The sequence below is a fragment of the Mesoplodon densirostris genome, chromosome 2, assembly GCF_025265405.1.
Source record: "Mesoplodon densirostris isolate mMesDen1 chromosome 2, mMesDen1 primary haplotype, whole genome shotgun sequence".
Taxonomy (NCBI): domain Eukaryota; kingdom Metazoa; phylum Chordata; class Mammalia; order Artiodactyla; family Ziphiidae; genus Mesoplodon; species Mesoplodon densirostris.
Genome location: NC_082662.1, coordinates 76838833 through 76863974, shown reverse-complemented (window position 1 = coordinate 76863974; position 25142 = coordinate 76838833). Strand labels below are relative to the sequence as shown.

General features: G+C 41.9%; 1 protein-coding gene across 1 annotated transcript; it reads left to right on the top strand.

Annotated features, from left to right (window-relative positions):
* Positions 1 to 10326: 10326 nt before the first annotated feature.
* Positions 10327 to 21664, top strand: BCL10 (BCL10 immune signaling adaptor). The gene is made up of 3 exons (XM_060085079.1): positions 10327 to 10642; positions 17651 to 17939; positions 19681 to 21664. The coding sequence occupies exons 1-3, from the start codon at positions 10586 to 10588 to the stop codon at positions 20034 to 20036; spliced, it is 702 nt and encodes a 233-aa protein (XP_059941062.1). The 5' UTR covers positions 10327 to 10585; the 3' UTR covers positions 20037 to 21664.
* The last annotated feature ends 3478 nt before the right edge of the window (positions 21665 to 25142 follow it).

The following is a 25142-nucleotide window of genomic DNA, read 5'->3' as shown; positions in this document are numbered from 1 at the left end:
TTATTCTTTTTATGGTAGTATTTCCCAACATTCCACCTTTACTTCTCTTCCCTTTACATACAATATTTAAGCTTTTTTCCTGGGTGGATGAGAAACCTGGGGAACAGAGCAATTAGGAAACTTGCCTGAACTTGAAAAGTAAATGGTAAAGGAATGATTCAAGCCCAAGGGAAGTAAGGCTGAAAACCAGAGAATGAGGTGTGAGTCAGAAAGCACAAGGATGGAGGTCAGGATGGAGGAGAGGAAGGGATGGGATGGGGCAAGTGCGTAGAGCTAAGGCCGGGAAGAGTTACAGAGCACTGACTTCTCCTTGAGCTGCGGCCTGGTGTGTTACAGAAGGGAGAATGGCTGCTGAGGGGGGAGCTGCAGAACTGGATGGGGGTAATGGGAAAAGCATGCTGACATGAAGACGTTAAGAATATTTTATTATTTATTTTTTATTTTATTGTGGTAAGAACACTTAACGTGAGATCTATCCTCTTAATAAAATTTTAGGTGTACAATACAGTATTGTTAGCCACAGGCACAATGTTGTACAGCAGATCTCTAGAACATATTCATTTTGCATAACTGAACTTTTATGCACGTCGAATAGCTTTTATTTCATCAGTCATTCAACATGTGTTTATTGTACACCTAGTGTCTTAGTCCTTTGGCTGTTATAACAAATTACCATAGACTGCATGGCATATGAAAAACAGAACTTTATTTCTCCCAGTTCTAGAGCTATAAGTCTGTGATCAGGGTGCCAACATGGTCACAGAGAGAGCCCTTCCAGGTGGCAGCCTGCTGACTTCTCGTTGTATCTTCCCTTGGCAGAAAGAGCAAGAGAGCTCTTGGCTGTCTCTGTCATAAGGGCACTCATCCCATTCATAGGGCTCCACCCTCATGACCTTATCACATCCCAAAGGCCCCACCTAATATGATCACATTGAGGGCTAGGATTTCAACATATGAATTCTGGAGGATTCACAAACATTCATTCCATAGCACATACTATAGGCCAGGCACTGTTCCAGGAGCAGCATTGAAAAAGTAACTAATGTGCTGGCTTTATTGAAGTTACAATCTAACTGAATAATAATGATTAAATTTTAAACAATAAAAATAGTAGATCTGATATGCCCTGCTATCACAGCCAGCTCTTTTCTCTCTTTTTTTTTAAACATCTTTATTGGAGTATAATGCCAGCTCTTTTCAAAGCAAAACCCCAGTGGAGGTGGATTAGGAAAATTAAGGGAAAGATAAAGGAGAAAAACAACAACTTTTTATCCTGTGGGCCAAGACCCTTCCTCTGCCCAGCAGAGACCCTCCAGGTACAAGTGACTCTGCCAGTATGAACACCACGGTCTTCCAGAGGCTTAGAGTTGGGAGCACTGTCAAAATCACTTAGGCCAACCACCTCACCTTCCGGTTTTTGAATTCCCTCATAGAAAAAGTTGTCTGGGATATTTTGAATACCTTGCAGGAAAGAAAACCTTTTACTTCTCAATACAACCCACTTCAGAGGAGTTCACTTTTTGTTTTGTTTTGTTTACCTTTATACTGATTCCTGTTAGAGTTCATCTTGACCCTGAGTCTGTTATTAAAAGTATTTCATGGGCTTCCCTGGTGGCGCAGTGGTTGAGAGTCTGCCTGCCGATGCAGGGGACACGGGTTTGTGCCCCAGTCCGGGAAGATCCCACATGCCGCGGAGCGGCTGGGCCTGTGAGCCATGGCCGCTGAGCCTGCGAGTCCGGAGCCTGTGCTCCGCGACAGGAGAGGCCACAACAGTGAGAAGCCTGCGTACCGCAAAAAAAAAAAAAAAAAAAAAGTACCTTCTGGATCACTGGTTTTCAAACTATACTCTATAAAGCCCTGGGTGAGCAAGTGAGAGAGGAAGCTTCTACAGGGTCAGGAGACCAGGCCCTGAGAATCTGGCCATTCCTCAGTGGTCCCAAGAACAGCTTCCCTTTTTTTTTTTTTTTTTTTTTAAGCTTCTACAGAGGATTTCATTGGGAGAAAGGGTTGTACAGTTAGAAAAAAAGTTTGAAAACTCCCGCTCCAGATATTCATCCTGAGGTCATTAGTATAAACGTTGAACTGAATAGATTTGAGAACAGGGAGCTAAGGCATATTTCCCTGCATGTCAACAGCAATCACTAGCATCTTGGGTATAGCTGGAAAACCATCTATGAACCATCCTCACTCTTCTACACTGATCCTAAGGGATTAGAAATGTCTCCCTAAAGCTGCAAATGTCTCCCTGAAACAGTCAACATGTGTCCTGTGATTCACCATTCTGTCAGTATCACTGGTTCTCAACCCTGACTGTGATTCTAATGATCTCATTACAATCAACGAGAAAGCTTCCAAAACCACCACTGCTCCTCAAAAGGTTAAACATAGGGTTACTGGGTCTTCCCTGGTGGCACAGTGGTTAAGAATCTGCCTGCCAATGCAGGGGACATGGGTTCGAGCCCTGGTCCAGGAAGATCCCATATGCCATGGAGCAACTAAGCCCATGCTCCACAGCTACTGAGCCTGTGCTCTAGAGACCGCGAGCCACAACTACTGAGCCTATGTGCTGCAACTGCTGAAGCCCACGCGCCTAGAGCCTGTGCTCCACAGCAAGAGAAGCCGCCGCAATGAGAAGCCGCCGCAATGAAGACTAGCCCCCACTCACCGCAACTAGAGAAAGCCCGAGCGCAGCAACAAAGACCCAACCAACGCAGCCAAAAATAAATAAATAAATAAATAAAATTATTAAAAAACAAACAAACATAGGGTTACCATGTAACCCAGTAATTCCACTCCTAGGTCTATGCTCAGGAGAAATGAAAGCACACATTCACACAATACCTTGTACACAAATATTCAAAATAACAGCATTAGTTATAATAGCCAAAAAGTAGAAATAATCCAAATGTTCACCGATTTATGAATCCATAAATAAAGTGTGGCATATTCATACAACGGAATATTTATTCAGCCATAAAAAGGAACGAACCACTGATTCCTGCTACAATGTGGATGAACCTTGAAAACATTATGCTAAGTGAAAGAAGCCAGACACAAAAGGTCATGTATCATTCCATTTCTATTAAATGTCCAGAATAGGCAAATCTATAGAGACAGAAAGTAAATGAATGTTTGCCTAGGGCTAGGAAAGATGGGAGGAGTAGGGATGAAGGCTAAAGGGCACAGATTTCATTCAAGAGTGATGAAATATTCTAAAATTGATTGTGGTGATGGTTACACAATTCTGTGAATATACTAAAAAGCACTGAATTGTATACTTTAGATGAATTGTGTGGTATGTGAATTATATCTCACTGAAACTGTTAGAAGAAAAAAAAAAAAAAAAACCCTACCACTACTGAGGCTTTAAAATTGGCTTGCAGGGCCTCCCTGGTGGCGCAAGTGGTTAAGAGTCCGCCTGCCGATGCAGGGGATGCGGGTTCGTGCCCCGGTCTGGGAGGATCCCATATGCCGCGGAGCGGCTGGGCCCGTGAGCCATGGCCGCTGGGCCTGCGCATCCGGAGCCTGTGCTCCGCAACGGGAGAGGCCACAGCAGTGAGAGGCCCACATACCGCAAAAAGAAAAATAAATAAATAAATAAATAAAATAAATAAATAAATAAAATTGGCTTGCAGTGGGACTTTAGCACCCATGTGATTCTAATAAGCATCCCAGACCAAGAACCACTGATTCTAACCATGGCTCAGGTTAAGTGACTGATTTTGAGGGAGGCTATGGTGCCTCTCAGTGGTCATCCCCACCCTTCCACTCTAGACACGCGTGAGCTACTCCATTAAAGATCCTTCCCAGAATTATGCCTGCATTGGAATCCAACCCACAGTTTGCAGGACCACCTTCTTCCTCCTTCTGTCGCTTGCATTATTGAGCCATTCCTGGTTTCCAGCATCGCCACTGTTGTACACAATGCCTCATGCATCATCAGCAGGATGAGGCGTTCTCATTTGCAAGTTTCCTTCTATACCCTGAGGTACCAACTGACAGAACCTCGAACCTATGAACTCGTGTGAAGCTGTCTAGTTACCGTCTCTTCATTCAGCAGAGGACAGTACATTTGCAGAAACTCACCATAGACTATGAAGTCCTCTTACTATGTTCCTGACTTTTGGCTGCCCTTATGCAGTTATGCTGTAGCTACCTTTCAGACCCTGCTCCATCAATGACATCCCTAGGCCTGGAACAGTGGGTGCATTCCTTGGCCTTCCCCACGGCAGGCTGCTCTTATAAGCCTGCCATTCAGGGTCTGTCAAGAGCTCGAGAGCTCCCTTCCTGCCAGTCTTTGGGTGTTCTCCTTTGCATTTGGGGAGTTTAAAAATCCCATGATAGGGACTTCCCTGGTGGCGAAGTGGTTAAGAATCCACCTGCCAATGCAGGGGACAAGGGTTCGAGCCCTGGTCCAGGAAGATCCCACATGCCGCAAAGCAACTAAGCCCCTGCACCGCAACTGCTGAGTCCGCATGCTGCAACTACTGAAGCCCACACACCTAGAGCCCGTGCTCTGCAACGAGAGAAACTACCCCAATGAGAAGCCCGTGCAACACAACGAAGAGTAGCCCCCCCCACCGCAACTAGAGAAAAGCCCGAGCGTAGCAGCAAAGACCCAACGCAGCCAAAAATAAATAAATAAATAAATAAATAAATTTTTTTTTAAAAATCCCATGATAAGTTTGCTGACTTTTCTTTCTCCTACCTCAGACACAGAGAACAGACCTTGCCTTGCCCCCAGGAATGTTTGAGTATCCTCTAGCTCCTCTGAATCACTATGTCCTAAAGCAATTACCTCAGTCTACAGCTAGTAATTAAGAACACTTGGCCCTGTTATCAGAGAGCTGAGTTGGAATCCTGATTCTGCTATTTGGTAGAGGAGTGGGCTTGGGCAAAACATATTATCTAAGCCTCAGATTTCTCACCTGTAAATTGAGGATAATAAAGCCTACCTGGAAGGACTGTTAGAGAGATTAAATTGTAACAGCAGAGGTGGGGTGCTTGGCTCAGAATGGGTGTGAAATAATTTGCTAGTGATTGTTTCTTCCCAGGCAGTTGTATGACTAGGAGATCTAGCTCTTTTCTCAAGATCTTGCTGGTGTATGGGACATCACCACCCCTCGATTAGATCCAAGGTAGTTCATCCCATAAATATGCAGGGCTCTAATACCAAATGCCTGTCCTTATTCTCCAAATCAATCACCCTTCTGGGGGAAGGCAGAGGGAATGATCCCTTCTCTCCGGTTCCCTCATCAGCCCCAGCAATGTCTCAGTCTTGGGATGCACTTGCGAATGTCCTCAGAGGATCTGCTCAGGTCCGTGCTCACCACTCTATACCCTCCTGGTCCTTCCTTCCTAGATTGCGAGCCACTCCTGGGGGCAGGACCTCCTGGAATCTTCACAAAACTCCTGAGTTAAAACATCTAAACTCTACCACATATCACCTTGCTGTTAAAACCCAGGAGTGTCTGGCACAGAACTGTCCAATTTTCTCCTCCAACTATTTCCAGGAAATTTATAATTCAGATTACTTGAAATAGAATTCGTTGTTCAACACAGTACCTGGTGTCTGGCAGGAAGTGTTGGAATAAATAATTAAACAGCAGTTAAACTTCACCTACTAAAATCCTCTGGCCCAGTTTAAATGCACCTCTTTCATGTTGTCTCATCGGTCAGAAATGGTTTCCTCTTCCCTCCCTCTGCATTCCTATAACAACTATCTTTATGGAATGCTTACTGATTGTTCCCAGCTCATATAGCTAATAATTGGCAAATCTAGAATTCATCTGTACTGAGTTGAATAGCATCTTGTCAAATGTCCACTGGAACCTCAGAATATGACCTTATTTGAAAAGTGTCTTTTTTTTTTAAACATCTTTATTAGAGTATAATTGCTTTACAATGGTGTGTTAGTTTCTGCTTTATAACAAAGTGAATCAGTTATACATATACATATGTTCCCATATCTCTTCCCTCTTGCGTCTCCCTCCCTCCCACCCTCCCTATCCCACCCCTCTAAGTGGTCACAAACCACCTAGCTGATCTCCCTGTGCTATGCGGAAGGGTAAGCTGTGACAAAGTGAGAGGGTGGCATGGACATATATACACTACCAAATGAAAACAGTGTCTTTACAAAGGTAATCAAGTTAAGATCATCCTGGCTTAGAGTGGGCCCTAAACCCAATGATTACTGTCCTTATAAGAAGAAGGACATTTGGAGACAGAGACATAGGAAGAAAAGAGAGAAAGCCATGTCAAGATGGAGACAGAGGCTGGAGTTATACGGCCACAGCCAAGAAATTCCAAGGATGGCCAGCAACCACCAGAAGCTAGGAAGAGGTCAGGAGCAAGTCTTCCCTAGGGCCTTCAGAGGGAGCTTGGATGGCCCTGCCAGTTTTGGACTTCTAGCCTCTAGAACTGTGAGAGAATAAATTTCTGTTGTTTTATGCCCCCGTTTGTGGTAATTTATCACGGTCACCCTAGGAAACTAATATACCAGTCTCAGCCTGTCAGACACCTAACATCCTCATTTGTAACCACTATGATATACTGCCTTATGTTTGTGGCACCCAAACTGTATCCTTCATAGTACGTTTATCAGATGCCTTGTATGTCACAGTAAGAGGCAGATGGTGAGCCTAGAAGTCAAGGTGGGGATGGAGGGGGTGGGGAAGAGGTAGAATTATTGCAAGGTAGAGAATGAGCAGAGCGATTTTCTTGCATATATGCCCGACCCTCATTATGTCTGATCCTGTGATTTAGCAGAGAAATGGGAAAGAGTTTGCTTATGAAAGAAGTATGATGCACTAGAAAGCAAGCAGGACTAGGAATGGCAAGGCCTGATGTGAACTAGCTCTGTGATTAGGCACATGACCTTCAGATGTGGCTGCTTTGACACAGACTATGTGACTTGGGAACATTGAGACACGGCCTCAAAAACAAAATATTAACCTTTCAGCTTTTAAAACTTTCTAAACTTCTCACTTATTCCCACCCCACCCCTGATCCTCATTTCATAACTCCCACCTCTGACACACAGCAGACACTTAAGTTTTTGTTAAATAATGAATAAGGGAATGAATAAGGAAGATGGAAGAAAGCTGGAGGTGTCAGAATTGAAATAATGGTCAACAACAAGGAAAGAGTCAGATGCATAGTAAGGGTCATGAAAGAAGGTTCAAGAATCAAAGATGTCTGCCACTGATATTTGGCAATCAAAAGCCATAATAGATGCAAATGTGGCAAAATATCAATCCTTGTTAAATCTTGGTAATGAACACAGGGTGTTTGTAACATTATTCTTTATAGTTTAGTGTGTTTGAAATATTTTGTTTAAAAAAGAACAATAGAGGACTTCCCTGGTGTTGCGGTGGTTAAGAATCAGCCTGGGGCTTCCCTGGTGGCGCAGTGGTTGAGAATCCACCTGCCGATGCAGGGGACACGGGTTCGTGCCCCGGTCTGGGAAGATCCCACATGCCGCGGAGTGGCTGGGCCCGTGAGCTATGGCCGCTGAGCCTGCGTGTCCGGAGCCTGTGCTCCGCAACGGGAGAGGCCACAACAGTGAGAGGCCCGTGTACCGCAAAAAAAAAAAAAAAAAAAAAGAATCCGCCTGCCAATGGAGGGGACACGGGTTCGAACCCTGGTCCGGGAAGATCCCACGTGCCGCGGAGCAACTAAGCCCGTGTCCCACAACTACTGAGCCTGCGCTCTAGAGCCCGTGAGCCACAACTACTGAGCCCGAGTGCCGCAACTACTGAAGCCCGCGGGCCTAGAGCCTGTGCTCCGCAACAAGAGAAGCCACAGCAGTGAGAAGCCCGCGCACCGCAACAAAGAGTAGCCCCCCGCTCGCTGCAACGAGAGAAAGCCCACTTGCAGCAACGGAGACCCAACACAGCCAAAAATAAATAATTTTTTAAAGATAAATAAATAAATAAAAAAGAACAATAGAAGAGCAACCTCATTATGTCCTATGAAAATGGGTGTAGCGAATTGGCTTTGCTCAAATCCCTTTGCTTTGATACGTTCTGAATCCCCTTCTTCATCAGCAAAGCAGGAATGGTTGTGGCAAAACAGTTCGTCACTGCATACGGACGGACCAACACTTTGGAGAGAACCTGTGGAAATATACATGAAAAGACAGAGAATATTCCTTTCACTGGGCTCTGTACTCCTTCTCCTGAGAACTTATGCAAAAGAAATGATAATTCAACACAAAAAAGGCCTGGGGAATATGGAGATGAAAAATTCACAGGCAAATTTGTTATAATAATGAAAAATTGGGAATAACTTAAGACCACCATGTGCTCGCCACTGCTCCCAGCCTGATAACATCACCCTCATCTTTGCCAGGATCACTCTGGTAGCGTCCAGCTGATCTCTCTGCTTCCACCCTTACATCTACAATCTATTCTCTACTCCGCAGCCAGAGTGATTCTTTGAAAAGGAAATGAAATCACTTCCCTACTTCTCTTCAAAATGTTCTCACCACCCTAACTGTTATCAACCCGACTCTGAGCCAACACCTCCCGGGACCTGGATGATGGTGATAGCTCCCTAAGGGGTCTCCCCTCTTCCATCTTCCTGCCCCTCAAGGCAACAGTGAAAGTGCTCCTTTCTCAAATCATAAACCAGATCATGTCACTCCCCTGTTCAGAACCCTCCAGTGGCTTCCCATCTGACTCAGAGTATGCCCATATGACTCAGAGCAAAGTCAAATTAAACTTTTACAGTGGCACACAAGGACCTCATCCCCTTCCCAGTCACACTGGATCCTTTTCATTGACTGTTCCTTCTAATATTCTTTCTCCATATGTCCATATGGCTCATTCCCTCAATTCCTTCAAGTAGTAACTCAAATCCCCCTTTCTCAATGAGGTCTTCATTAACCACCCTATTTAAAATTTTGCTACTCCAAACACCCTCATTCTATTGCCCTGTTTTACATTTTCTCTTAGTATTTATTATTTTCTAACATAATTAAAAATTTACATAACATTTTTCAAATGTCTGTCTGCTCTGGCCCAAACACACATATACTAGAATTTAAACTCCAGGAGGAAATGAATTTTTATCTGTTTTGTTCACAGTTGTTTCCCCAGCACCTAGAACAGTCCCTGGCACATAGCTGACATTCAATAAATATTTGTGAAATGAAGGAACAAATAGTTAAGTAAATTGGGTTATACCAAGAGGATGGAAGGTTAAGCAATCAGAAAAAATACTGTGTATCAATACGGAAAAAGACATGTGAGGTAATGTTAATGTTAAAAGTAGAACCCCCGTGTTGCGATCAAAAACACGTTGGTGTGGCTTTGGCAACGTTGTTCTTTTCTGGTTCTTTTGCTTTCTCTTCCCTTAAATGTTGGGGCTCCCAGTTTCGTTTTTGGTCCTCTTGTCATTTTTATCTACACTCTAGCTTCAAATACCATCTACTTTATTTCTAGTTTATTTAGCATGTTGTCCAAACAACCATCTTGAGCCCAGGGCTCTGTTTTGAGCTTTTCACCCACATTACTTTGTATACACCTCTGTTAAGTAGCTAGAATACCATTCTGAGAATAGTGGTCTGTTCATCAGTCTCCCCCGATAAAATGGGAGAACTGTTACAGAATAAGATGCCTAGAACACATTAGTAAGGACTCAATAAATGTTTTAGTAATGTAAGGTGTGTACTGTGTGCCCAGTACCTCTAAGAACCTTACGTATATCATGTCATTTAATTCTCACAGCAGCCCTGTGAGAGGCATGAGGTAGACACAGCTTCATTACACGGATGAATAAATAAGGAAATGTGTTTATAATAAACAGTGACCCAAAAAAATGCAGACGTTAAATTAGGTGGTAAAGTAGTGGGATCGTAGGCGGTTTTTCTCTTTCAGAAATTTCGTTAATATTGTTGATAGGCTGTATATGCGTCTTGTGTGTGTGTGCGCGTGTGTCCGTGAGACCAAATAATTTTAAAACTTGAGTGGGCAAACACAGCAACAGGAAATCGTTGGGTAGGGTCTGGGAAAAGAGGAGGAACCCAAAAGTACAGACAAGCAGAGACTCGACTCCGCCTGTGAGCTGTCGGCGAAGGCGGAGACAGCCCGCAGGCAGAGCAGTTACGCTCCCCACCCAGGGAAACGATTCCTTTCAGTGAGGCCAACCCGCGGCCACATGCAAATGACCTGGAGGCTGTGGGCGGAGCCACTCCTGAAAGGCTCCGGCCGGGGGGCGGGGAGAAGGTTGGCCCATGGGCTGGCCCCGATTGGCTCCCACAGAGACGGGGCGGGCTCTCCCGAAGGCCCGGCCTCACCGAGGGGCGGTGCCTGGGCCTGGGCCTCTTGGAGAGGGAAGGAGCGGGTACCGGAGCTCCGCGTCGGGAAGCTTAGGTAGGCTCCGAGGGCTCCCAAAGGCGGAGCCGGAAGCGCTACAGTTTGACCCACGAGTCCATCTGTTTTCGAAGGCGTAGTCCTCTTCCTCCCGACCCTCTCCGCCTCCCCTTCTGCCCCTTCATCCGGAGGCCGAAGCCCCCAGCCTGGGCGGGGCGGCGCAGCCCGAGCTCCCGGACCCGGAAGAAGCGCCATCTCCCGCCTTCACCATGGAGCCCACTGCGCCGTCCCTCACCGAGGAGGACCTGACTGAAGTGAAGAAGGACGTGAGTAGCACAACCTTGCCCGGGCACCGCCGAGGGCCGGGGGCGGGCGGAGCGGGGGGGGGGGGGGGGCGGTGTGCTGCATTCCTGCAGCGAGGAAACCCGGCGTCCTAGTCCGAGTCGGAATCGGAGGAGGAGCCCGCGGTCGGAGAAGCGAAACGTCCGAGCACAGCAGGACCGTGGCGAGCCCTGCATCCGAGGGACCTTGGTGGAAGTGATCTGATCCCCGCTGACTTGTTAATCCACGTTTTAAATCAATAAAAGCAGGGCTTGGGTTTCTGAAATCTTGTTCAGTGGAGCGTTTCTTTACAGTCAGCTTCTTGCCCACTGCTCACCCATCCCCTGGTGATTTCACCCCAGCTGCGCTTTGGAGCTGCGTTGTTAGGTATCGACGACTCAAGTTCATCCTTGAGTCAGACTGCCTTGGCTGCTGGCTCAACCTGGAGCAAAAGCTGGACCAGATAAAGCATCCCAAGCAGTGGATCAAATACGTGAAACTTGCAAAGGGGGTTGGGGGAAGCTGGACTGTTGAAAGCACAACCCGGAATTCCCCTAGTAAGCAAACGCCCACGTATTTAAATTGAAGGGGCGCGGAGGGGGGCGGGGGATGAATACATGAAGCGGAGAATTAATTTACAGGTAAACGTTGGAGATATTCAGCAGCTAAATTATGCTCTTCTGCTTGGATGCTGAAGTGCACAAATCTTAGTATTTATTCGTAAAGAATGACTTTGTTGAGGTCTGACTTGTTTCTCTTTTCCTTTGCTTTTAGTTAACTTGCTTTGCCATGTGAGACTTATATGAGTACCATTAAAATACTTTATATTAATTCAAATTCAAAACAACATGAACATGAATTGTGTTCTGGCTTAACACTGCAGTACTTATACAAAATCATCTTTGTGAATTGGACAGGACAGCAGCTTTTTAAATGTTTGTGTGCTTCCTTTTACCCTTACCTGTAAGGTTTATTACACTGTACTCATAATTACAGTTGGTATGACTCATTAGCAAAAGGAGACTGGTTATGACTGTGCCTTAGTTTCCTCCTGCAACAGATAATTGTGGAGCACTTATTGTATGGAAAGTACTGTTCTTAGGCCTGGAAAGATATAAAAAATGACAGGCCCCTGCTTACATTCTAGTTGAGTTAAGACTGGGACATTGATAACTAATAAAGAATAAATGAGTATTTTGTTTTTCAAGATTTGTGCCAGTAAAAACATGAACTTCAAGAGCTAGGCCTGCTGTATTCCAGATACTGTGTCACACAATTTACAACGTTCCCATTTAATCTGTACAACAACCTCTAAGGCAGATAATTGTCTTTCCCATTTTACAGTTGATAAAACAGGTAGTGAGAGGTTACAAGTGGGAGGATATAAAGCCTGTACATAAACACAGATGTGAAGGGTGGCTTCTAGGCCTTTATTTTTTTCCATCAGTTCATTGATATTATCCATCTCCATGATTTCAATTTACAGCTATATAAGAAATCCATAACCTTGGGGAATCATGGACACGTTTCAGGACATCTATGAAAAAAAATATGTGCACATTTTCTTCTTAGAAATTTTTTTCATGATGTTTTCAAAATGGTTTATGAGCTTACGAATTTTAAAATTATCATCCACATATTTGGACTTCCTTCTTTCTCAACTCTAAGTGCTTATATCCAAATATCTACTGGAAATCTACTTCTATATCCTTCAGATTCCTCACTTTGTCTAAAATTGAACTTTTTATCATCCTTACCCCAAAGCCACTTGCTGTTTCTGCTGTATTCTCTGTCGTGATGAATCCATGGGGATTGGCTTCTGATACCAAAATTAATGGATGCGGGCTTCTCTGGTGGCGCAGTGGTTGAGAGTCTGCCTGCCGATGCAGGAGACATGGGTTCGTGCCCCGGTCCGGGAGAATCCCACATGCCGTGGAGCGGCTGGGCCCATGAGCCATGGCCCCTGGGCCTGTGTGTCCGGAGCCTGTGCTCCGCAACGGGAGAGGCCGCAACAGTGAGAGGCCCGTGTACTGCAAAAAAAAAAAAAATTTCATGGATGCTCAAGTCCCTTTTATAAAATGGCGTAGTATTTGCATGTAACCTACACACATCTGCCCATATACTTTGAATCATCTCTAGATTACTTATAATACCTAGTACAATGTAAATACTGTGTAAATAGTTGTAAATACAATGTAAATGCTATATAAATAGTTGACCCACACAGCAAATTCAAGTTTTGCATTTTGGAACTTTAGGGAATTTTTTTTTAATTTTATTTATTTATTTATTTATTTTTGGTTGTGTTGGTGTTGGGTCTTCGTTGCTACATGCGGGCTTTCTCTAGTTGCGGCGAGCGGGGGCTACTCTTCATTGCAGTGCGCAGGCTTCACATGCAGTGGCTTCTCTTGTTGCGGAGCACAGGCTCTAGGCGTGCGGGCTTCAGTAGTTGTGGCATGTGGGCTCTAGAGCGCAGGCTCAGTAGTTGTGGCGCATGGGCTTAGTTGCTCTGCAGCATGTGGGATCTTCCCGGGCCAGGGCTCGAACCCATGTCCCCTGCTTTGGCAGGAGGATTCTTAACCACTGTGCCACCAGGGGAGCCCCTGGAATTTATTTTCCATCCACTGTTAGTTGAATCCGAGGGTGCGGAACCTGCAGATACAGGGGACCGACTGTACGACCACTTATCCACGTGGAAACTCCCACTTCTTTTTTTTCTTTTCAGGCTCCCACTTCTTCACTATACTTCTTCTCCCTGTGTGCTCCATCTAGTTGTTTACCTCTTTTTTGTTGAATTTAGTTCAGTTTCATAAATATGGACTACACACTGTGAGACTGATACTGCCATTGATTCTAACAGTTCAAAAGTTAAAAACTAAGACACAATCTTAGTTTGAGAAGAGCTCAACTTCTTGGGGGGTTGGGGGGGACATGTTAAAATGACAATTGCAAATCACAAAATAAGTGCAATAAATTTTACATTCATCCAAAACATTATCTACTTAGCACTCTGCTAAATGCAGGATATACAGAGTTGAACAGAATGTACCTGGTTCTTGCCTGCTTTTAACATGTGGGTTCTTAAGGTTGAAAAAAAATAAATGTATAATTCCAAATTATGGTAAGGACTATGAAGGAGACAAACAGGTGTTGAGCCAATAACAAGATAAGAGGGGAAATGTACTTGAGATAGGATGGTCAGGGAAGGTTACATTTTTTAAACTGGTTCCTGAAGGCTATGACAGAACTGGGGAAGAGCATTCTAGGCAGAATAGAATTTTCAAAGGATCTAAGGCAGGCAAAATCTTGGGGAAATTGGAAAAAGGCAGAGAGTGCGTAGAGGTGAAGTTAGGATGGTGGGCTAGTGCCAGATTATGAAGGGACTTACAGATGGTAGTAAAGTGGGATTTTTTTCCCAAGTGTAGTAGAGACCTATTGAAGAATTATATTTTTAAAAATCCCTCTGCCTAATGTATGGACTGGGGCGAGCAAAAGGGAGAAGAGGGAAACTAGTGAGGAGATCCTTGGAATTTACATAGTTGAGAGATGATGGTGATTCGGATCAGGGTACAGGCAGTGGAGATGGATGGAACAGGAGAATTCCAGATGCATTTTTTAAACAGTAATGATAGGACTTGGTGATGGTTTGAATGTGGGAGTTGAGGAAGAGAGTGGAATCAGATTAGTAAGTGGAAATGTCAAATCAGCAATTAGACCTATCAGTTTGAAGATCAAAAGAGAGATCTGAGCTAGAAATAAAAGTGTGGGATTAAGTGAGTTTACCTGGGGAACTTGAGAGCTAGAAGGGAAAGGGAGACCATAGAAAAGTTTTAAAAAGTAAGAAGTTATGGCCGCAGAGATGGGAAGAAAGCCAGGAGAGTGTGGTATTCATATAAGACAAGAAAAGAGTATTTCAGGAGGGGAGTGGTCACCTGTTTTCACACTGCTGAGAAGTGAGATGAAGACTGAAAAGTATCAGATTTAGTGATAAGGAGACCCTTGGTGACTTTGAGAAGAGTAGTGGGACAGAGTGAAAATGTCTGGGAGTGAGTTGGGAGATATAAGTGGAGTCCTGTTGTATAGAAAAGTGAAGTGCATACACTGGGTGCTGTAAAGGCAGGAGAAGAGTACTCATTAGGGGGAGTTTAAGTAAAGTTACCTGAAGGAGATGACCACTGTCCTGAATTTTAAAGGATGAATAGGGATATGGGAAAAGAAAACAAGGCAAAGGTAACAACTTAAAGAAATGTAGTGGAAAACAGCAGTTTTAGGAAGAACATAAAGTTCCAGAACATAGAGTAAGCTGGAGAGGTAGGCAGGATCCATACTATGAAGCACCTGCCTGCCATCATCAAGTAGCTGTTATTTATTGAATACCTACTGTGTCAAGCCTTCATATGCACTGTCCCATTTAGTCCTCCTACAGGTCCTGCTAGGTATTTATTATTTTTTTACCAATAAGGGACCTGAGGCTTAGAGAGGTTAAGTAACTTCCCCCAGCTCTTGATTCAAGATTTGAACTGAGGGGCTTCCCTGGTGGCGCAGTGGTTGAGAGTCCGCCTGCCGATGCAGGGGACACGGGTTCATGCCTCGCTCTGGGAAGATCCCACATGCTGCGGAGCGGCTGGGCCCGTGAGCCATGGCCGCTGAGCCTGCGCGTCCGGAGCCTGTGCTCCGCAACAGGAGAGGCCACAATAGTGAGAGGCCCGTGTACCGCAAAAAAAAAAAAAAAATTTTGAACTGAGGTTGGTCTGAGTCCAGAGCCATGCTCTTAAGCTCTCTGCTATTCTGCTATGGTTGAGAAACTTTATCCTTTAAGTCCAGGTGGAACACAGTGTTTTAAATTTTTTTAAAATTAACTAACGACATTTCAATATTGGTAGAATTCATGTAACACTCCAGATTTCCATTTTTTCTTGAAAAATTAGAAGGTCTGATAGATGTGTGAAGGAAGAATTTGAGCGGGGTGGGGAGAGAAGGAAGAAGTGCAACTAGGTGTCTTGTTAATAGTCGATGCAAAATATATAGGGACCCGAACTAGGACAATGCTAATAATAGGGATGGAGTGAAGGGGCAGCTTAGATAAATATCAGGGTAGATTGGCAGGACTTGTTGGGTGGGTGATCTGATCGAATGTGCCAAGTGAGTGAAAGGAGGAAAAGTCAAGGATGAGTTGTAGATTTATAGCATGGTTGGATGGATGGTGGTACTCGCAAGTGAGTTGAGAATGTCAGAGGAAAACGATAGGGGAAGATAACAAATTTGGTTTTGGACATGTTGAATTTTAAGTACCATTGGAATCTCTAGGTGGAGAAAGTCTTGATCACATAGGAAAATTTAGAAATCATCAACGTATGGTAGAAATGACAACAAATGAGTTTTTCCAAGGAGTTCATCTTTTAAATCTATTTTTCTCTCTCCTCATCCCCACAGCTTAAATTCATGCACTCAGCTTATCATATGTAAGATATTGCAGCAGTCTTCTGATTGCTCTCCTTTGACCCCAATTTTTGCTTTCCCCCAACCCTCTGTAAAAGTTTTCTCATTGCCTCTTATTTATAAACCTTTGATGAGGTTTTGACTATAGGGAAATGTAATTTCCCTCATTGCCTACCTTTCATGCCTCTAGCTCAGGTGTAGTCTCTGTAAATTTCCCAGGTCCTGGAGGCAGAGTTGGTTGCTTCCCCAGTACTTGACCTATATCTTTTTTTCCAGGTCATATTCCATTGTCTCATAATTTTTAGCTTGAGTTGATAATGTATTCTTCAGCTAGACCATGTGCCCTTTGCATGCAGGTTTCAAGTCTTGTTCATCTTTGCATATCCACTGATCAGCACTTGGCATATTTGGCATTTAGATATGTGAAATGTTTCTTGTGGGAATTCAGTGGACTGAGAACTGTAGGAACCCTTCACCTAACCTACTTTTCTGCCACCATATACTCTCATATACTTTGAAGATTTTCCATTGTCTTTAGTTCATCATTGTCAATGTGACTCAAGTTAGTCATCATTGTCATCATCACTAACATTTACTCATCACTTACTATGTACCAGGCACTTTCTCAAGTGCTTTATGTGTGTTAATTTATTTCTCATAACACTCAGATGAGGAAACTGAGGCACAGAGGAGTTAAGTTACCCAAGATCGCATATTTAGTAAATGGAGGAGCTATAATACAGTCACTCACATCAAATTGTTAATACCATTTATTAGGACCCACATTGATTTTTGACTAATTAAGCCTCGTTAGGCACTTCTCAGGTCTAGGCCTGTTTATGTGATTTCTTTTTATTTCTTTAATTTTTTCCAATATCCACTATTCCTTTAGGTTTCTTGCCCTCCATACCTTTCTACCTTCCTTCTACCAAGGCTGAGTTAGACTATAGTCTTGCCAACTGACTCCAAAGATAGACCCAGTATGGTCTCTTTTGGTTTAGGTTCTTTCTTTCTCTCTCTCTCTCTCTCTCTCTCTCTCTCTCTCTCTCTCTCTCTCTCTCTCGCGCGCGCGCGCGCGCGCGCGCGCGCGCGCGCGTGTGTGTGTGTGTGGTTTCACTCTAGAAATATGGAAAATTAATAACATGAGAAAGTTATAAACTGTGAGTTACCCTCTCTGGTCCTGACTAATCCTGGATTCCTTGCTAAATGGAAACTAAAATGTACAGTAACCTCTGCTCTCAACTTTACCTCTGAAGGCCCTCAGCAGACCTCCCTATTTCCACAGACCCAAGCCCCCTAGATTAGACTGGCCCCCTCCTCACAACAGTTTGGTCTTGGTTTATAGATGTGAAGATGAGATCAGAGCAGTTCAGAAGCAGTGAGGAATATCTAGTCAGGGACCTACTTCTGTCTAACCGGACCTTCATTTTAATAGCATGCCTTTAGTAGGGCTGAGCCTCCTGACTTCAGGATGTTTTCTCTCACCAGTCAGATTCCTAACTAATCAGTCACCTTTGTGATTTCCTTAGGTGTTAAAAAAATATATACATTGAGGCATTTTTTATATCTTTTAGGCTTTAGAAAATTTGCGTGTATACCTCTGTGAAAAAATCATAGCTGAGAGACATTTTGATCATCTACGTGCAAAAAAAATACTCAGTAGAGAAGACACTGAAGAAATTTCTTGCCGAACATCAAGTAGAAAAAGGGCTGGAAAATTGTTAGACTACTTACAAGAAAACCCCAAAGGACTAGATACCCTGGTTGAATCTATTCGGCGAGAAAAAACACAGAACTTCCTGATACAGAAGATTACAGATGAAGTGCTAAAACTTAGAAATATAAAACTAGAACATCTGAAAGGTAAGATATCTTAGTTATCCAAAAGTTCATTTAAATGTAACAATGCTTTTATAAGTAGAATGCAAAACAAAACAAAAACCTAGAAGTGATCATTTTGCTTTTATTCAAAAAGTTCAACCTTCAGAATTACATTCGATTTGCATTTTTTTACCTTATTTGATGTCATTACATTGCAAAAGTGAAATATCACTCAGTGTTCTGTATTTATATTCGTTTAACAACACATTTATAGAAAACAACTACAATGAAATCCCAGTATACACAGGAGTTTGTTTATAAAGTCAGCAGAATGCAAGATTAATCTGTTCAAAGTAACCCCTGAAAATGCATATCACACGTAAAGAACAGTGTATAGGTAAAGAATTTTACCTTTGATAAACTCTGATAGTTTTTCTCCCACCAGTTGATCTCATGATGAAGTAGTTGGCTTATGTTGGTAAGAATCATCTTGTGTAAGTTATATGTAACTTTAAACACTAGAATCACACTCAGTGTTGCAAAATGAGAGAGGCATAAAACTGAGATTGATTAAGGGAGTAGCAGATTTACCTCTTCCGTTTCACCCTCACCCCACAGCACACACTCACTAAATTGGAATGCTGTGTAGAATTGTTTACACGATTTAAATCCCCCTCTCCCTCCAAACTCCCATCTTTCTCTGTCTCTCTCTACAGAGCACATAAAATAAATGTGCATGCGATACAGCTCTATTCCAGCTATTCTAGGCAAGGGAAACAGAAATTAGTAATTTAGGGCTTTTCCCTTAAGGAACTCAGTCTATAAATCCATGCTGGAACACAGATGAAGTTTCCCCTTGAGCCATATTTATGAAAATAGTTTCCCTTTCATGGGACAGAAATGCTGACTGTATTGTGAAGTTGAAAAACTAGTGGAAAAAATTGACGTACAAATGTACTTTACAGACTCTGCAGGATTTACATAAAATCTGTCAACTCAGGAAGTTCTGTGCCTGTAGACCATTGGGTTGAATATTTGCTAAGCCTAACAGAGAGATAAATTGTGTTTGTGTTTATTCTTTCCACGCTGAGGCTAATTGTTGGCTATACCCTTTGGATATGATAGAATTCTTTGTTCAGAACAACCTCTGTCATTTAAGTAAACTGTTAGGTTGAGAACCAGGACATTCTCTATTTAATGTGAAGAGGAGACCTGGGTTCTAGCCGTCCCCCTTGCATGAAGTAGTCCTGGAATGTTGGGCCTGACTTCACTGTTCCAGGCTTCTGTCTTCTCGACTCTAATAGTGAGAGGCTATCCCGGATGACCTGTAGAATCCCTTCCACTTGTAACACCCCATGATTCAAGAATTGGAAGTAATTAACTCATAGAATTTTAGCATATACCCAGTTTAAAATTGGGGTAAATTTTTTTTGTGCTGGAGTGCTAAAGAATATTTTTTAGTTGTGAAAGCTATTTCTTATTTTATGAATAATTTTAGGGGCTACTTTATTTTTTCCAGGTCCTTCAATGGTTAAGTATAAGTACACAACTTAAATGTAAATTGTAGCATGTCACTTAGCTTCCTTGAGATTATTTCTATATCTAGAAAATGTAAATAATAGTATGCTTCATGATTGTCAAGAAAAGCAGATAAAATGTGAAATGGATTATGACAATTTATAAACTGCTATTTAAATTTGTGTAATCTTTTAAAAGTTCAAAGATGGGTGTGGACTCGGTTTTCTAGTTACTTTTCATTTACATCTGAATAATTTTATTGTAGGACTGAAATGTAGCAACTGTGAGCCTTTTCCAGATGGAGCCACAAACAACCTCTCTAGATCAAATTCAGATGACAGTAATTTCTCTGAAAAACTGAGAGCATCCACCGTCATATACCATCCAGAAGGAGAATCCAGCACAGCCCCCTTTTTTTCTACTGATTCTTCTCTGAATTTGCCTGTTCTAGAAGTAGGCAGAACTGAAAACCCCACCTTCTCTTCAACTACGCTTCCTAGACCTGGGGACCCTGGGGCTCCTCCTTTGCCACCAGAGCTGCAGTTAGAAGAAGAAGGAACTTGTGGAAACTCTAGTGAGATGTTTCTTCCCTTAAGATCACGTGCTCTTTTGCGGCAATGACAGTTTACTGCATTTTAATTTTTTAATGATGACAAAAAATATTTGAAAGGATATGAATCACCTTATAAAATTGCTATAATGACTTATTAACATTTGATACATGTCTTATAATGCAACGTAAACATACTTTGTAAATAGAATTTTTTAGAATAAAAGAAGCATACTTGTAGATAGCTAAAGTAAGTCTTGTTGATCATGTGCTCTTCAGTATTTTCTCTTCATTTTTGAGGTAATTTAGTGTTTTCACTTTTTTTTATGTTTTAAGACTAATTTTAATAGAGAACATTTCTCTATTTGAGAATAGAGTCTTAGGCTGGGAACAATGTTTCTTCTCTGTGCATTTGTGCTAATAAGTTTCACAGTCTAATAGTCCTTTCCAACCATTCAACAGTACATTTTCAGAATTAAGCTGTTCCTATTCGGTAATAAAGCCAATCACTGCTGGGAAAACTGCCAGCGTACAGAAAAGAATCTTTTTCCCACTCAATTGGGCTTACAGGCACTTAGAAAGTCCCCTTCTGATTCAGAGAAATATCTAATGGAGTTTGAGCCACCTACGGTGCCAGTTTGCCAAAATACATTTCTTATTAATCTTACTAATTAATACTACTTTCTTAAGATTTTCACACTCTTTGCTTTATCATTTTCATTCCTAAAGAAAAATCTTGGCATAAACTTCAGTTATTACGTATAATTTAATGAGATTTTTAAAAATACTTTTTCTGTACTTTTTGTTCCCTTTTAATGAGGACCACTGTACAGTTGAAATAATTAGAACAAAATGGTTTTTGTGTGTGTATATGTGACAATTCTGTTTTTAGTACTATTTGGAACAAGCGGGCCATTAGCTAGATAGGTCTTTTTGTTCTATGACAAAGTTTGACTAATTTTACAAATTTATAAATCTTCTTTCATTGTTTTCATTAAACTATATCTATTTCTAGATATCTGTCTCATATATATTTCCACTACTTGAAAAAAGCAGAGATGGAAATATGCTATTAAGAATAAATGTTTTTAAGTTGTAGTGCTGTGTTTTGGAAGTTTCCAATTTTTCAATAGGAAATAAATACCTAAAACTTTTTTTATATGTACCAATTTTAATAGGAAACATTAATTCAGGTTGTGAGATGGAGTTGCACTTCTGGATGGACTGATGAAATTATCAATCATGAAGAAGACTGGCATATTGACTTTAAAAAATTTTTTAAAAACTGGGTGATTTTTGTAGTATAAACATTTTCTAACGATTATGGAGAAATATGTTTCACCTCCAGGGTAGCATAACAAAATAGTGGCAATTAAAAAAAAAATAGGGGGGCTTCCCTGGTGGCGCAGTGGTTGAGAGTCCACCTGCCGATGCAGGGGACACGGGTTCGTGCCCCGGTCTGGGAAGATCCCACATGCTGCGGAGCGGCTGGGCCCGTGAGCCATGGCTGCTGAGCCTGCGCATCTGGAGCCCGTGCTCCGCAACGGTAGAGGCCACAACAGTGAGAGGCCCGTGTACTGTAAAAAAAAAAAAAATAGTGGCATAATACTTAAAGAAACCTTTTTCAAAAGCAGAAGCAAGCTTTTCATTTCATTAATTAAAATAAAATTTGATATGCAGTTACTTTTTTAAAAATTTAAGTAGGATTTATTTGGAATCAAAGATCATAATTTAGATATGGTATAGCACCTATATTTATAGTTTTCTTTCAGACTGTTGACTATGTAGACAATAAAATTAAGGTTTTAACAAACTTAGGCTTTTGGTTTTCTGAATCCTATGAAATCAGTTGATTTTTCCTTTAAACGCTGAAAACCAGCTGTTGCCAAAAATGTATAAATTTGAATGATACTGTGACATGATATAGTGCAATTGGTTATTGGGTTGATTAATGCAGCAGTGAAAATTATCACTTAATATAAAAACAACACCTTCGAGCTCACTTTTTTAAATTGCTTTTTAAATTGAGACTATTTTTTAGAGCAGTTCTAGGTTTACAGAAAACTTGAGCAGAAAGTACAGAGTTCCCATATACCCCCTGTTTCCTATATTAACATCTCACATTAGTACATTTATTAGAATTGATGAACCAGTCTTGATACATTATTATTAACTAAAGTTAATAGTTTATGTTAGGATTCATTCTTTGTGTTATACAGTTCTATAAGTTTTGACAAATGCATAGTGACATGCATCCACCATTATATTATCACCCAGAATAGTTTCACTTCGCTAAAAATCCCCTGTGTTCCACTTATTCATCCCTTCCTCTTCCCCCCCACCCCGCCCCACCCCTTCCCATCCAGCCCTGGCAACCACTGATCTGTTTATTCTCTCTATTGCTCTGTCTTTTCCATAATGTCATATATTGAATGGTTGGAATCATACAATATGTAGCTTTTTCAGACTGGCTTCTTTCACTTAGCAATATGCATTTACATTTTGTGCATGTCTTTTCATGGTTACTTTTTCAAAAGCTAATTCCATCTTTGGTCAGCATGTCATTCCTAGTGCAAGGGCAAACACTGGCAAATTTGGAACTTACCAGGATAATGGCAGTTTTTTTGCTTTCAATTTTTTTGTTGTTGTTTCGAATTTTTTTATTTTGTTTGGGAGGTTTTTGGGTTTTTTTGATAAACATTTTTTTTTTTGGCCATACCACTTGGCATGTGGGATCTTACTTCCCTGACCAGGGATAGAACCTGTGCCCCCTGCAGTGGAAGTACTGGAAGTGTGGTGTCTTAACCACTGGACTACCAGGGAAGTCCCTTGATAAACATTTTCTAAAATTTAATTTAGTTTAATTATGAGTTCTTTTGTGGTTAGTGATTTTTGTCTCCTGTTTAAAAAATCTTTGCCTATCCCAGTGCTGTGATGATAATCCCCTATGTTTTCTTCTGGAAACTTCGTTGTTTTCATTTCACAATTAGCTCTATGATCCATTATAAAGTAATTTTGTGTACAGTATAAAGTAGAAGTTAAGTCTTGTGGCTACTGTCCTTTTACCTAAGCAGTGTGAAAGGTAGCAGGAAGTTTCACGCTCTGTCCTTATCTTGTATCACTGCATAAATAAGTACGTTGTTGACTTTGGAGGGAAAAAAAAAAAGCTAACCAAGCAGGGAATCGATCTTTGTTGTTAACTGTAAACTTTTGAGGGCTTTCTGAAAGAAGAGCTAAATTTAAGCACAAATAGTATGTGGGTAACTTGAGTGCTGCTCCTAAAGGCCTTACTCTGATCTTGCCACTCTATTTAATTATCAGACAGTTGTCCTTTACTGTGGTGGTTCCCAAACTTTGCTGCCTATTTCAGAATCACCTGGAGAGCTTTTAAAGATCTGGATGCCAGGCTGTGGAAGCCAGTCATCAGAAGTGAGTAAAAATTTCTAGGTGATTCCAACATGCAACAATCTTTGGAAACCACAACCTTACTGGGTGCCAAATACAGTGGTTGGTGTTTCCACATGTGTGATCTTGTTTTTAATCCTAATAACAACTCTGCAAAGAAGGTTTTATTGTTACTTTTTTTTAACAGACAAGAAACAACCTCAGGATAAAGTATATGGCTCAAAGTATGTGGCACAGCTCTTTAGAATTAAAATCTAGGGCTGTTTGACTCCAAGATCAGTGTTCTTTCTACAACTCCATGCTCTCTTATTAACATTTCCTAGACGGCAGAAAGGTAAGAGTGGAGATTGTGTATTTTTTCACTCATAATGCAATATTTATTGATTACCTATCATTTTAGGTGCTGGCGATACAGTGATTAAAACAGACAATGTCTATGTTCTCAGAGAGAACTCACATTCTAGTTGGGGGAGACAGTTAGAAAATAAACAAGGAAACCCTGATAATTCTAGTGGCTGTGGATATAAAATAGGGCATGTATGAGCTAAACAGTAACTTGGACCAAAGTGTTTATAGCATTATGAGGGAACTCCTCTCAAAGCAGGCAACATTTGGACTGAGGCCTAAACCATAAGAAGGAAGGAGCCAGCTGTGTAAAGTTCTAGTAGGAAGTTTAGGCAAAAGTTACATGGAGTGCAAAAGTCCTGAGGCAAGAACGAGCTGGTGAGGACCACACAGGCCTATATGGCTGGAACGTAAGTATGAGGGATGACTAGGGAACTCAGGAGGCTGGATTGAGATGAGGTTTCACAGATAGCGAGGATCAGATATGGAAGGATTTACAGACCATTGTGAGAAGTTTGGATTTTCTTCTTTCTTTTTTGTATATTGAAATAAAAGAGCTGTATTAGGGACTAGTATATAACATTTGCATACATTTTCAGGGTATTATACTATATTCCAAAAAACTGTTAATGCTCAAGGGGCGTTGGGCCATACTGTATCAGCTTGACCTCTGGAGGGGCTGGAGGCTATGTCCACATGACCAATCCCCAATAAAAACTCTGGACGCTAAGTTTCGGGTGAGCCTCCCCAGATGGCTCCATGCATGTTGTCACATGTCTTTGCCGCAGAAGTTAGTACTGTCTGCACCTCCACTGGGAGAAGACAGCCAGAAGCCCTGCATGTGGAAGGCTCCAGCACTCTGCACCCTGCATCTCTTCCCTTGGCTGATTTTAATCTGTATCCTTTAGCTACAATAAACCATAATCACGAGTAAAACAGCTTTCAGAGAGTTCTGTGAGTTCTTCAAGCAAATTACCAAGCCTGAGGATGGTTTTGGAGGCTCACAAACTTTGCACTTTGGGACCATCATTTTCCTTCGTCAATGTAAGTACTTGGGTGGAAAATTTTGAGAAACAGATCTACACCCTCATAAATTATAATCCACAATATTTATTGATCATCTACTCAATGACAGGCACTGAGCTAGGTACTAGGAATATAAAAATGAACAAAGCACACTCCAACTCCTCCCCTGAAGGAGCTCACAGACATTGTGCTATGGGACTGGGAAAGAGTGAATAAGATAGACATCTTCTCTGCCTCCTGGAGGTGAGTGTATCGTGTAAATGAACAGGCATCCTGTGAACGTTTACACTGATACCAACTTTACTGCTTTCACTTGGGTATAATTCCCTCTGAGTTCACGAGGAGGAGTCAAAGATTTCTAGTTTCCCTCGGTGGCTAGGCACATGGTTATGTCATGTGTT